Source organism: Vanessa cardui, chromosome 14 (genome assembly GCF_905220365.1).
Source record: "Vanessa cardui chromosome 14, ilVanCard2.1, whole genome shotgun sequence".
Classification (NCBI taxonomy): Eukaryota; Metazoa; Arthropoda; class Insecta; order Lepidoptera; family Nymphalidae; genus Vanessa; species Vanessa cardui.
In genome coordinates this window covers 9,239,100-9,254,970 of record NC_061136.1, presented here as the reverse complement: position 1 = coordinate 9,254,970, position 15,871 = coordinate 9,239,100, and the positions used below count along the sequence as shown (strand labels likewise).

The following is a 15,871-nucleotide window of genomic DNA, read 5'->3' as shown; positions in this document are numbered from 1 at the left end:
AAAATAAGTAATAAGTTACTTTGTTATTTATATAAGCATTTAATATTTAAAGTAAATTAACAATTTATGAATTCCCCGTTGCTGGACAAATGCCTCTGTAGAAGGTTTAAAACGTATTCCACCACGCTGTTCCAATTCTGGTTGGTAGATAAGTATACATGTAATTGAATTTTATCCAACACATACCTACAAGTTTCCTCTTAAGTTTAATTGAAAAAGGAAAATCAATCATAAGGAAATTACACGCCCGTATTTGAACCCACGATTTCAGGTTAAGTTTCACGTTTTCCAGTGGCTAGAATCTCTCTGCTGTTTGTTAGATGGAAAATAGAGTATTTTTTATTTTATCTGTTTAAGATAAATAACGATATTCTTTAAAAGGCAAGATAAGTCGCCGTTTAGAATAATGTATTAAGAAAAAAGTAACGAAGACTTACAAAGAGAGAGACTTAATGAAACTTGTACTCATAAACAAGTTTGCACAATACACTATTGTATTACAGACGTTGACGGCACGGTCACAGCGCATCTATTATCAATTACCTATAGCGGAATCGACGACTCCATGCTAATACAACGAAAATTGTGTTATTCAGGTGTGCGAATATTGATATCACGTATATACAATACAATTTGTCCCCTTGCCGTGACGCTTTCGCCAATACCTTGTGTTCTGTGACATGCAAATCTTGATTATAGTATTAAATCGGATAGAGCGTACGAGTGAGTTAATGTAGGCAAACAGATGTAACAATAAAGGGGAACGTGGGGAGACACGTACCTATAGGTATCTGTGGTCAACGCGACCGGCTAATTTCATTGGAAGCACCTTTGTCGCGGCTTCGATTGCGATTACGCGTAACGAACCACTTCGTATAAATTGCACCCAAGACCAATTAATCGCATCTAAGTTTTTTCCTGGAATTGAATAATTTAATTTTGATATTCTCTAATCTCTGAATGTATCACAAAATAAAGCTATAAATTAAGGATTATACAAAAAGTGTGCCGGATTTTGTCTGTAATAAATTGTTCGTATCTCTAATTATTAAACTGCAAATTTGTTTTCGTGGCTTTTAAAAATGTTCAACATAGGCAATTTGTGGTTTATTTACAAAAAAACCATTAAGTTCAAATATATTTTTAGAGATTTTTATTTGAATACATCCAAATTTCAGAAAGCAAAAAAGTATTTAAAATCTTAATATAAATGATCAACCAGTGCGTCAAAGAAGTCTATTGTATTGTCTTACATATAAACACAGATTCTGATAATACTCAGTGTGATATTTTAACAGTAGTTTCGTAATGTTGCATACATTCAAGCACAGCTTTTACATGAATGCACCCAACGTTTAATTACACGGCTTTGTAAGGGAACAAAAAAGAATAGCCATCGATTAATAAGTGTATAGGCGTGTATTGGCCGCTGTCCAAATTGAACCCCAAAAGTCGTAGTCGGTATCAAATACTAATTTTCGATTCAATTCGATATCTATCATTTCAAGTAATACTATAAAATTATCAAAATTAATGTCGCACGCGTTTAGGAAATTCATAAAAAATATACATATACCGTTTTTATCGTCATGTTTATTTTCATAAAATAGTTCCATAGTAGCATAACTATCATTATTGAATGAGGCACTTACAACACTCGAAAATGGATATCTTCCACAACGCCGTAGGTAAAAACACGGAAACAGTATGTCACATGTTTTTTTTTTTGTTTTTCGAATATTGTAATTCATTTCCAACAGCAATAAAATTCCAGTAACATGTTTTTTTCTAACTGGACTCTTTGTAGGTAACACCCACCCACACATAATTCATATAAATATTAAATACATATTCTCACATTCATACTCCACCGTCAAATAGCAAAACTTAATATTGTTGTGTTCCGGTTTTAAGGATGAGTAAAACTATAACGATTTATATTACTGCCAGTTATTCGCGTACTTTGCGGCATTTATTGAATTAATAAAATAGGATATGCTTTCTAAGCGTATTCTAGATAATATTAATCTATACAGTTATTTTTAAAAGATAAAAATAATTCTTCTTTATTCGTAATAAAATCAATACGATAATCAAAAGTACTTCACACGTAACTTAGTCATTACTAAAAACATTACATAACTACATAATATTATTGGCACTAATCACTGTAATAACGTAACCAGACCAAGTTCATAACCCTCCCTGACGAACATTGCGACGTGATATTTTTAAATCAGTTTATCATTTACACGTACGCTGATGTCTGAATCCTTGAGGGTAAGGTCACAATATAAACACTGAAATTACCGTTTTTCTTCTGACCCCCTATACATATTGCCTACTATTTGAACCATTTATAGTTTTGTTTTGAATGTATATATTATTAGCTGTGCCCGCGACCTTGTACTCGTTTGAATTAAACAAAAAAAAAATATTGTAGCCCAAGTTACAATTCAATTCTTAGTTTAATGGCTTTTAGTTGTGCCGGAAGGGCACAGATTATGGAGAAGACACGAATGAGATTAATCGGTACGGTTGACCCAAGTTACTCATTATGTCAGTTATCTGCCAGTGAAAGTCCCGTCAAAATCGATTCAACCGTTCCAGAGATTAAAAACTATTGTTGATAATTTCGCCCTTTTAATCTAAACTCATCATAAATAATATATGTAGTTATGTAAAAATGTATCATATGCTTCAAACGAGTGCAATTTATTAATAAAGTAAAAATCCTTAAGTGCAAATATTTATGTTATAACTTTCATTTATTCATTACTTTGTTTATAAGTATGTCATAAATAATTAATTGAAATTGGTTAAATCGTAATTTTATTGTGAATCATTGATTAAATTTTTCCGAAGATTACAGATTCAAAATGGGGTAATATTAACTGCCGAAGTTACAGTTTGTTATCGGACCACTCGTTTCGCAGCGAATGATTTTTTACATTGCTCGGAATTTCGAATCGGTAATATCTTCTAAATTATTCATTCGAATGATATAGTGTAAAAGACAATTTTAATTTCTATTACACACTTAAAGTTACTAACATATTATGAATTATGATATAGTTAAAACTGTTATTATACCTTTGAAGATAGACACATGTGGACTTTTCTGTAATTTTTAATACTTACATCAAGTTCAGGAACAATTGAAACTCACGAAACCTACTAATTAAGTAGGTTAAACAGTTTAGGTACTTCTATCTAGTTAATGAAACGAAACTAATCCTAACTTGTTTTTTAAAATCATGTATGTAGAGCAGTAATCATGAACGTACATCAATCTGCCAAACAATATGCAAAGTAAGTAAAAAAGCTGCAAATGGCACACAGCAAAAAATTCTCCATATAAAGAAAAAATATTTAGGAACTTTTACTGCGGCACTCTTGAAATACGAATTGGTAGATGTACATATTACAGTTATTCCTCTGACAGAGGCAGGTTGCTTACCACTTTAGCCTTCTCTGCCGAACAAGAAATCAATTATAAGCACAAATTACTTAATGAAATCTCTTGGAACATACCTGGCTGTGAATTCGCAATCATCGGTTAAAAAATATTTTTTATAACAATTGGGTTATTTCAACTATTCAATACACACTTATTTTTATTTATTAAACTGCACTTTGATATGTATATAGAACGATATGTAAAGTCTAAACACGCAGGTGATACTGTGTGGAACAACTAGTGCTTATTAAAAAACTGTAACTCGTCAAAACGGTTTTCTGCAAATAAATAAAACTGTATATCTTTTCTTTCTTTCTCTAATAAATGGTTCAGGTTAACCGATAATGTAATCAGTATGCTCGAACTCGTCAGGTAATGTAATAGACATGGAAATAACCTGCGGCTCCACAGATCATATTAATTGTAATTAATGATTATTCATCGAAATCAAATGAAATCATTTCATTAAATACATTGTCGCTATTACAATGAATCAAAACAGAGATATATTATATACAGAAATTATGACATAATATTTATTTTTTTAAGTTTGTACCATTTGAATATTATTGTAATACACTATTTCTTTTTTAAATGAAATAATCTACTATTCATATACTTATATATACACTTATATGTATAAGTATACGAATATAAAAAATATGTCTATGTTAAAATAGTCCTAGAGAAGATCCTATAGTTGTTTTTCAAATTATTAACTAAGCGGGCATTTATTTACTTTTTTATACTATAGCTGGCAACCGGGCAGGAGGCTAATTTGATGGAAAATGACTACCACTGCACATGGACATCTGCAACATAGGGGGGCTTGCAGATGCGTTGCCGGCCTTTTTAATTTTCTTTTATCGAACAAGAAAAACATAGTTGAACAGTATGTACCTTTTATAGAAAAAAATATATATAGAAAAAAACACTCATACAAGTAAAAATGAAACAAGAAATAATATAATCTATATTAATATTTTAAATTTGGAAGTAACTCTGTCTGTTTGTGTATCTGTCTATGCCTTTTTCACGATGAAACCGCAGAATCGACTTCTATGAAATTTAGTATGAAGCAAACTTGAACTCCAACAAAGGACATAGGCTACTTTTTTGCCTGACACATGACAACCAACACCTCAAAACGCGATCGAAGGCGAGGTCGACTTAGGTATAATATATTATTAGAAATAGAATTAGAAATGATATTGTTTAAATATTTCAATGGCGGCCAACAGACATTTTCATTCTATGACAGGCAAATCGTTAAATATTCTGACAGCTAAGCGGATGGACGAATATTGCCAACCGTCTCCCTTATATATCCGGTCACAGTGTTGCTATTTGTGATTTTAATTTACTTTTCTAATAATATATATACAGTAGTGTCCCGTGGTAGTGCCATAACATAGGAATTTTAAGTACAGATTAATATAGTGAGTTATGAAACAGTAAAGATGCCATTAATTACAACATAAGAAAAGAAAATCTTAACTAAGATAGTGTATAATCATTCAATCTCCTTGCTACTAGTTTTCCATTTACATTTTACTTGGAAGTAAATCATCGGAAGAGATCGCACCTTAGTTCATATGGATTTATTTATCCATTTAAACAGGTGGTCAAATAAGTTAACTAATAGAGACAGTATAAGGTAACAGTAAATAATTAAAACTTAAATGTTTTATTTTTATTTTGGACGCATTTAAGTAAAAGCTCGTTTTTTTTTTCTTTTCATAAATTTTATACTTTATAGTATTTTAATAAAATAGTAGTAATTAAACTCGCTTTCATATTCGCAGTAAGTCCTTTCACTTGATATCCATATTATAGGCAATTTGTTTATCATCGTATCGTCTATATATTTTGTAGCTTAATTTCAGTGAGCCCTTTTATGCGATACCCGTATTATAGGAATGAATCAAAACAAAATTTGTCCGCTATCTTAGGTGTTCCGCCAAGCAGGATTTATGATGTCAACACACAGTTAACCATGCATTATCTTTTAAAAATATCTGCTTCTAAATTTAGTTGCCAGATTTCACCCGCACAAACTTCCATTGCAAGTTAAATAAAAGGAATAAGACAGACATTTTAAGCAACCGACGAGGAACTCGTCGAAATATTTGATAGTAAAATAATTAGTGAAAAAGTTATCGTGTACAATTATGTTACATTGTGGTAAATATATAGGAACAAGTAAGGAAATTTCATAATTATTTGAACTAAATAAGAAAAAATATTTACAAGTTTTAGATATAATTTAAAATTAAAATAATATTATAAGCTATTTAATCCTACTAACTAAATTATTGTAGAAATGGAATAATTTTATTTAATAGACAATATTAGTTCCACATTAGCGGATTGGTAAGAATTAACGTTTTAAATGGATGCACATCGATACAGAAAATTTAAGTTTATCATAAAAATAAAAATACTGACTTAGTATAATAAACCTTGACTAATACTAATATAGTTTAGAATTCTGTATCTTAATGCTATATAAATAAGGTAAATTTTACGATGAAATTCCATAACACAGAAGGCAGTTAGGCAAAATAATGTTAAGTGAATGTAAGTAATCGAGGAAACTGCACGGGCAATTAACCGATGGGCTGCTTTGTTTACATGCAGACGGCAACCGCTTTAAATTTAAAGAAAATTGTGTAGATAAGGTGCGATGTATCTCTTAAGTGATTTATTAATCTCAAAACTTTGCGTGGGTGTGAGTCTTAAATGGTCAGATTGTCTTGACTTTTAAATTAAATACCGTTAAAATAAAGATCATTGTTTAAAACCACTGGTCTTTTAATCTTAATCTAATGCGACTCTAGTTTTGCACATGAAACTGATATCGCTTTACGTTCGAAAAATTTATAATAATTATAAAAGTTAATGTTCTCCCATATTACAAACATTACAGTTTAAATGCATCTTAATAATAAGTACAAATGTCTGTGATAGACAGGAGCCCAAACTAGGTTGCCCTGTACTTAAGGGTATGTTACTATTTTTAATATTATTATTCTTTTGTTAGGTGACAGAATCGAGATAGTTTGCAAACGTTGTAAAGATAATATACGATTCTATAGAGATCAATTTAAATATTGATTTAATTTGATTGTAACACAAAAATATCGAATTAGTCTCTTTATAGTATCTAACATATAATTGTATACAAGTTAATACCCAATTAATTGACTTTCAAATTTTCTAGTGTAATACTTAATTGAGTCAAGTGTAATCTCATCTAAGGCACATTCTGCTTCTTGATCGATCCAATTTAAATTTTCCAAGCCTTCGATAACCAGGTAATTGGAACACAAGATAAATTGATGGAATTGGCACACACTGTATATTGTGAAATCTTTTAATTCAAAATTACAGCAATAATTTATAAAACCATTTTTAAAAAAATCTTGATTCGTCCCTGAATTTTACGAAAGCTTGTATGGCGCGAGACAGCGGGCGTGCGTTTAGTACGCGGCCCAGCGAGCAAGTGCATTTAAGTCATTTTACATCGCTCCCTAACTCTGCATCCAATTTAATGCGACTGCTGTTTTACAGTATAAATGGGGTTTAGTTAGGTGTATATATATACGCAATCAAATCCAAATCTCGTTTAGTCGTTCCAGTTATATTTTCACCAATGCTTAATTAATTTATTAACTGAATACAGGCAAAATTCTAGCCAATAGTATGATTTTAACAATATATGAAAAAAAGAAAAAAAAAAAAGCACAAACGACATAAACAACTACTTACTTCATTTGAACTGATGCTTTATTATTTTACTACGCTTCCTCACTTTCCTTTGTGCGTTTACGTAAATAATAAGTTTTAAGATCTCTAAAATACATTTCCAAATTGCAATGACTAAGCTAAAAAGAATATTGGATATGTTATTTGTTTCGACAATGGTTATTAGTATGTGTAAAATAAATTTAACTGAAGTATGTTAACTACAGAACTATTTATTTTGAAAAAAAAAAATCAGTCGAATTGATAATGATTTGAGGAGGAGGTCCTACTTTTTGAAGTCGATTAAATAAGAGTAACAACTGAGTGTCTTGCCGTTTCTTCTCGGTAGAATCTGCATTACTTTGTGATAGCTTTACTTAAGATAGTTTGTTTAATGACATCAAAACTGCTTGTAAAAACCTTCTTCAATAAAGCATTTTTTGATTCATTGATTGATAAATAAATTGAACAATTATCGCATGCTGTGTTAAGGCTGACCGTCAGATAATACCAACTCATTAGGTAATAAGGACATCACGTTGATGTCCTTATTACCTCATAATATATGAGGACATCTCATTAATGTCCTTATTATTAAGGAGAGATGTCAGTTGACATATGCGGGTCATGTTATTTCTTTGTTTTCGTTTACGACATCATATGTTTGAAGCAACAGACTGTAAATTTCCCACTGCTGGGCTAAGGTCTCCTCTCCCATTCATTTTCCTTAAAGGCCGGTAAGTCTACAATCCCCCTGGTGTTGCACATTCCATTAGGTGAGCCTCCTGCTCGTTTGCCACCTATGTCATAAAAAGGAGAGGGTTTGGAACTTATTTCGAGCCGACCTGAGATGGCCCAGTGGTTAGAGCACGTGCATCTTAACCGATGATATCGGTTTCAAACCCAGGCAAGCATCACGATATATATGTCCTTAATTTGTGTTTATAATCGTGCTCGGCGGTGAAGGAAAACTTCGTGAGAAAACCTGCATGTGTCTAATTTCATTGTAATTCTGACACATGTGCATTCCACCAACCGGCATTGGAACAGTGTGATGGAATATCTATGTTCCAAACCCTCTCCTTAGTGGAGAGGAGACTCAGCCCAGCAGTGGAAAATTAAGTGGCTGTTGCTGTTATGTTTGAAGCAAACTACAAATTAAATCACTATTTCTTGATTAACCCATGGCCGAAACTAACATGATGCAAAAATGTTACGTTTGTACATATCTGACCGCTTTCGGGCATAGTGTACAGTGCTGCTTCAGTCCAGCAACTTTCTTCATAGCATATTTACCAAAGCGGCTTCTTTGCTTTGGTGAAAGAAAATGCCCTTCACGCATGCATCATTCAGTATGAAAAGGTCAGACGCTTACACTTTGAGCGTGGCACATCATACAACATCAAACAAGAGTTTTCTTTTTTAATTCTTCAAGTCTACGCCTTTATCCTACAAAATATATAATTAAAAATAATGTTCTTCTTAATTAAGATCCGTACTATAATAGTATTATAACCATGGATTATTATTTGGAGTTGAGTTTATGTGATTACAAGTTTTATAAAGCCATCAAAGACTGATCATACAACTTTAAAATTATACGAACCTTTATAACTCTTTTCCTCCTATATTCAATATTTAAATAGATTGAGTAGTAAATATTGTTTGAAAATTATTAAAAGATAATGTCCTCTGAATTTAGGCAAGATTGAATAGCGTTGGATAAGTCGTAATTAAAACGATATAGAAGGTCAGACTGTAAAGTCATAGTTACGAATGTGGGATACTACAGTAAATGATAATACCAGAAGATTATCGTCTGATCTTTATTAATAGAGCGGTTTACATACTTTTTTTTAAATCTTTGAATTATGGTTAAAAAATTGAAACATTAAGCTTTAAAAAAAATTGTAACAAAAACAAAACAATTTCATATTTTTACATAATCATAAAATAACGAAACTGCCTCTAAATGTACCACTGTTGGACTAAGATCTCTCTTTTTCAGTAGTAATACTTAGAGCTTAATCCATGTTGCTAGAGACACATGTGACAGATAGAGACACATGTGACAGATTTTCATAAAACTCGAACATTGTTCCCGAGTTAATCGCCAATATGAGATAAATTGTATTGTTAAATAGACAGATGTAATTTTTTAAAAGAGCAAACATTGGGCCGCCTTTCATTTAACCTATATAAAATGTAAAAGTAACACTTAAATTTGTCTCGGTTATATTTTGTGCACTGGAATCAATTATTGTTATGTTAGTATTTCTAACTAAAGTAAAGTAAATCGGTAAATTAATAATTATAACAAAAGTAAATAGGTTTATAATAATGTGGGCACATTAATTAGATAAAAAGAGGCGGATTACATCGTTGATACAGTAAATCTTTAGTTGATATATAAAATGAGGATATGCAAACATACGTTACGATAGAAAAAATATACTAAATAGATGTAATTAACGGCAAAAAATTAAAAAAACAATAGCTTTATAATAGTATACCTTAATAACTAGTGTAATTCAACCTCTCTTGTGTCAATTCCCTGGTTCCGGGAATAAGTGACCTAAACGCTGACTTAGAGTTTCTTAATAAGCGCTTCTAATTGACTACGGAAGCATCTCAATCAACAGTCTGACAGCATGACGGTGTAGAATAAATAGTATAAAAACACCAGAATATACATGCCGAATGGTAATTGTCTAACTGAATAAAAAACTGCTCATGCTTTTGTTTTTTTTAGTTTTATGCTCTTCAATCTCTTTTTTAAAATCGATTACTTATTTTGGTTAAGAGTAAATTTTGATGATAATATGTGATATTATCATCAAAATTTACTCTTAACCAAAATAAGTACAATAAAAATAAGTTACAATATTTGATTGTCAAAAATGTAGGATGTATTTGTGAATACATCCTACATTTTTGACAATCAAATATCGATATGTTCTGTACTTTAAATTCTCCTATTATTCTATAATATTAATTATTATCATATTCTTTGTGTGTATGATATGTATGACGTAAGTTAGATTAAGTTAGATTAAAATATATAAAATAAATAAATTTAATATCATTAAGTAATTCATTACATAAATGTTTTTATTTGTTACAGATAAACTACACAGCAGAGAAAATATCAAGAAAACGTAAGATTTTTTTATAAAGCATACCGATAAATGAAGCAAGCTGTTATGTGATAGTTCATTTTATCCAATCACTATTCAAACAAAGTATGCAAACGTAGTTTACTAAATTTAATCCTCAAATGTGAGTTACGTCACGTAGAAAAGCAGGTGAACTACTTCATCAAATATTACCTTGGGTCTTTCATAATTATTAATGTCCAGGCGACTAAAATATTGTAACACGACATCTTTTTATTGTGTATCTTAATACTCTCTAATTAGCTATTAATAACCTCTTCAAATATTTTAATACCCTAGTACTCCATGTAACTGAGATATGTATATCATACTGCCGTTGTATATCTATAATGCCGATAACTTACATCTGAACGGTTTTCACTTTTGATGGCATATTAATTAGAAAAAGATTCTCAATCGACGTATACCTATACGCAGTTTATGATTCGTTTTGGAAATAATTTAATGACAATCGATAAGTTACATAGATTTACATTTTTACCGCGTTTTTTGCTCATAGCTCATAATTTAGTTTAGGTAGATAAAGGCATTATAGGTATACCATGGCAGCTTATTATAAGCAAGTGGCACTTAATCCTTTAACTTTAAATACATACCATATGCACTATAATAATATAGTCTAATTCATGACACTTGAACAAGTACTCCGCATATTCACAGGATAATTAGCTGGCATACCGAAATTAATAAGCTCGCCGACAACCTAAATCGACACTGATTGTTTGCAAGCATTGAAGAGGAACGAATGAATTTAACTACAAAAGGTAAGTGGACCAATTAACATATATTGCTTCAAACTGCGAATTCTTGATGATGATACCTCTAACGAGCATTTTAGAGTACGCATAAAATCTATTAAGATTTCTTATGAAAAAATAAATTTAAATGTTTCCTATTTAGATACAAGGCTGAACAGAATAAAATCTTTGTCATTATTTATGTATCAAAATTATTAAAAACACATCAGTTTACACAAATCTACAAAAAGTGTCGTACTAAATTAATTTGCATTTCGAATGTAATATTGTTCAACATTAAGATACACACGAAAATATTTGGTAGGGTTTTTCTTGATTTATTGTCTTGTTTTAAATCGTTTCGTATTTTTTATTATACAAGATCTATAAGTATATAATAGATAAAATACATTTATTACATAAAAACATTTTTTTAATTTAAAACATTACGATATTTAAATTTTCAAAGCAACTTAACCTAAAAACTGGAGAAACAAATTAAGTTATTATATGCTAGAGCAAAACTAAGCAAAACTGTGAGTATTTCGTAATATTTATCTGGTAGTTATAATTTTGACATATTATAAATGGTCGTATTACCTTAATCATTTTCTTTACTATCAGAAATTTCTTTATTATGTACTTATACGAGTATGTTCGTAATAATAAACGCTTATGAATTCCGACTACTTAGCTATGTTAATCAAATTATTTGTTAATTTAAAATCTCGAAAGAACGTGAATAATGAAAAGGACTTTAATGATATAATTGCTCAGTCGACACATCTGCTGTCAAATTAAGTGTAAAGCATACGTCAATAAATAATTAAAAGTCGCGTAAACTTTAGACAAGACAAACTGAATGCCGGTAAATGTCGCATGGACAAAATATTTAATATGTTTTTTGTTTTAACAATATTAGTAGTAGTTGGAAGTAGTAACCATGTATTAAAAATGAAATATAACCATACAAATGATAGGTATAATTTGCTAAGGAAATAATTACCGTTATTTTAAGGCTGGCTTAGTGTATCAAATATCTAGCATCTTTGGATTTACTCTATCATACTAAACCTTGATAAAAATACATGAATATTATACCAAGTGTATTTGTAAAACATTTACATATTTACATTGTAAAATATCCTCATACAAAGTTCCTCGACAGCGCCTTGTCACAGAGTTTCAAAGTTAACTTAACCTTAGTCTAGTTACTATCTAGTATATTGCGTGATATACACATAAAAGTTAGAAAAATGAATATCAAAAATTAATATGAAAAATATTATCTTACATATTTTTCATTTCTTACACACGCACAGTAAGACGCAATTGCTAATCCATAAATCTCCCAAAACTAGGCAAAATTATGTCAATATATATGAAAAGTATATTCCTTGGAAGAATACCAGATATTTTGGTAAAAATAACAAAAAAGCAACCAATAAATATAAATAATAGTTTAAGAACTCCCGCTCTTATAAAATCGTTGATTTGAAAAAACTATTGTTTAAAAATTATTTACAATTTGCAACAGAATGATAAGAAAAAGGTAAAGGAAAAATAATAATCTTTAATATAACGCAAAGTACGGCTTGACTTATACGCTCAAATTTTAAAATGTGATGTTGTCTTAATTTTTCGCGATTATTACACATTGAAATAAAACTATTTATAACAAATTTGAATCGCGTATATTACCCGTGACCACGAACGCTGTAAAGTGCTCGAAACGTCGGGATGTGAAAAATAATTAATATACGCGATTCAAATCCGTTATGACTAGTTTTATTTTAAAATGTACTTAAATATAGTCGAGTGTGAGACTTATGTCTGCGCTGCTCTATGTTAGTGGGGAGCGCGACGCTGTGGCAAGTGGGCCGAAGCTTCCAAGCTTGCGTTGAGCGAAAATGCTTTATACGCTGTTGGACACGCTGTGGGGATTACACACGCTAGTAATCTTATTGTAACAGTACATTACATTTTATATGTAGATGGACACGGAAGCTATTTGTATCAGTCTTTGCAATAAAATAGCATCAATCATTACGCCAGCGCTTTTATCGATATTTATTCACAGTAATACAATCATACGAATATTATAAAGATGGTCTTAACATATTAGGAAAAAACCCTTATCCTAACTACTGAATAATTTACAATACATTCAAGTTTTATTTATACTTCTTTTATTTCTTAACAATAACCCACCTTTTCATTTGTCTGATTAAATTACAATTTAATTCACTGTTACAAAAAAGCACTGAGCAACATGTATATTTCATGTATTTCCCTTACGTGTATAATTTCTAGTTTATAAGGATTTTTATTTATTATGTGTAATCTTTCCAATGTCTGATAATAATTAAATGGCTCATTTGTAAACACACAGAAAAAAAAACAACAAAGAAACAATTAAAACAACGAAAACTACTCTAAATTTTAGTTATTTACATAAGCCTTAAAACTTTACCTTCTCACATATTTTTTTTTTCAAATGAATATCCTTAATACCTTTATAACTCTCTATTCTAAGTAAAATGCGTAGATATTATAACAATATTTCCATAGATATGTATTTAGGGCTAAAAATAACCACATACAGTTAAGACAGCAAATCTAAAAATTATGTATATAATACAATAGTAAAATAATATAATACAGTAATAAAATAAGACGGTTCGTTATGAACAATTGCATGAATGCTGAAGGATATTTGGACTATGTCCATTCGACTAAAAGGTCCACTTGCATAATATCTTCGTACGTATCTAGTACTATAAAGAGAGGTTATGTGTAACAAACGAAAATTAACTTAAATAAATGAACAAATTTTCATAAAATACAATATAATAAAAAAATATTAACGATAAACATGAAAAACTATAGTTATAACATATGTATAATGTATACAGTAATGACAATAAAAGTTTTTTTATTAGCCTGATATTGGATCAATAAGATTATCAAAAATAGTTACTATTATATTATATCTATATATAATCTCAACGGGAGATTAAATTTGAATATCTCTAATAATCTATAAAATATTTTAAATAGATAAGGATCATTACGAGACTTATTATAGATGATGCTATCAAAGCCTTTTTTTTGTAAATACAGTCGGTGCTTTTAAAATTACTTACCTACGTGTATAAACATGCATCACTGGATCGTTGACCGCGTACGTCCTAAGTGAATATAAATAATACTTTTTTTACCGGAACTAGAAGGGTATACGTATAACAGTAAAAAACATTAACTCTATAACCATAGTGTAGAACGAAATCGCGGGACTGCTTTTTCTAGATGAGCTAAAACTTTTTTACGTAATAAAAACATTACTGAGAACATTTTACACTACGCAACATCCCATTGGCATGTTACAGCATTTCATAAACGTACTTTTATCCTATTCAGCCTTATATTTTAGGAATTTTAATTAATTTAATGTTTAGCAAAAGTTACGAGATAACGTTTTTAGCTTACTTGTTAATGCAAATTAAAAACGCTGAACCCAAAATTGAATTACTGTTATCCAACTTCTTTATTTTTATGCCTATTATTTGATGTTTTTTTATGATATTATTTTCAACGCTGTTTTAATTTCATTTATACTAAAATCTCTTTTCATAAAATAAAAAATGCTATTACACATACCACGACACACTAGAGTTCTTATTTTGAAAAAATAGTCTAAATCAATTTTAATGTTTTTTTAATCATTGACTGATGTTGATGTTTTCAATCAAGATTTCAGTTCGGAATTAATCTTAATCATTCCCCGCAATGGGATACAATCAAAGAAATAATTTTATCTTTCTACACAAACTCGCGCAATTAATCCACGTCGGTGTTACATGAAGTGCGACTATACTGTTAGACCACATTTAATGCGCTGAGATAATAAAACAGTTCAGTTCTCGTTAAAACTCGCCCGTTATTGCACTTAGCTGTAACAAACTACAGCACAAAATGAGCATATAAACGTCTTATTAATTCATCGTCTTTACAAGCACTTCATAATACACATATTAATATTACTATGTTCCTTATGCTTCCTTCACAATCCAATCTATTTTTAATACTCAATACGAATGAAAAGAATAAACGGTATATTGTTTTTTTTTTTCATATAATGGACTTGATGTCGGCTCCTTTGAAGACTCACAAATCAATTATATTTCATAGGCAAACGCAATTATAAAATTTTAATAAAAAGTAACACCTAGCTTTTAAAAAAATATTACAGTAAACTTACCCAACTGCATTTTAAGATAAAGAAATGGATTTATACAATTCTTTAAGATTAGATATTACTTAAATGAATAGTCCTTTTTTAAATCAAAAATATAATATAACTTATACATATTTGTATAACAAACAACAATTATCTAATACATATAATCCTAAGAAACAAAACAACGAAATGTGATTCGAGGTAAAATGTTCAAATTTGTTTTTACGACGTACAATTTTGAATTCTGTTGCAAGGAAATCTCAAATATTCACACATTTTACAATATGGCTGACTAACTAAGAATTTCGACCACAATATTGAACCTTAGTTCCAGCACGCAGTGATAGACTTATTGCCCACTGTGTCCGCATGAAAAATTCATGAGAACGGAAGAAACGAAGTCTTACTCTTAACAATAAATATTATCGATTTTGTTTATAGTGGATTATGTATTTTTGTCCAGTTTTGTTATTGCATTTGATTCTTTTTAGCCTGTTTTTAACAGTCTTTA

The 15,871-nt window shown here is 29.9% G+C and overlaps 1 protein-coding gene across 3 annotated transcripts in view; it reads left to right on the top strand.

The window, feature by feature from the left end:
• LOC124535091 (sex determination protein fruitless) overlaps window positions 1-15,871 on the top strand; it is a 66,320-nt gene that overhangs the window by 28,021 nt on the left and 22,428 nt on the right. For all 3 annotated transcript variants that reach the window (XM_047111152.1, XM_047111147.1, XM_047111146.1), the window contains exons 2-3: window positions 10,332-10,365; window positions 11,044-11,147. In XM_047111152.1, the coding sequence (XP_046967108.1) occupies window positions 11,129-11,147 (19 nt within the window). In that variant the 5' untranslated portion in view covers window positions 10,332-10,365; window positions 11,044-11,128. The remainder of the gene's footprint in view (window positions 1-10,331; window positions 10,366-11,043; window positions 11,148-15,871) is intronic.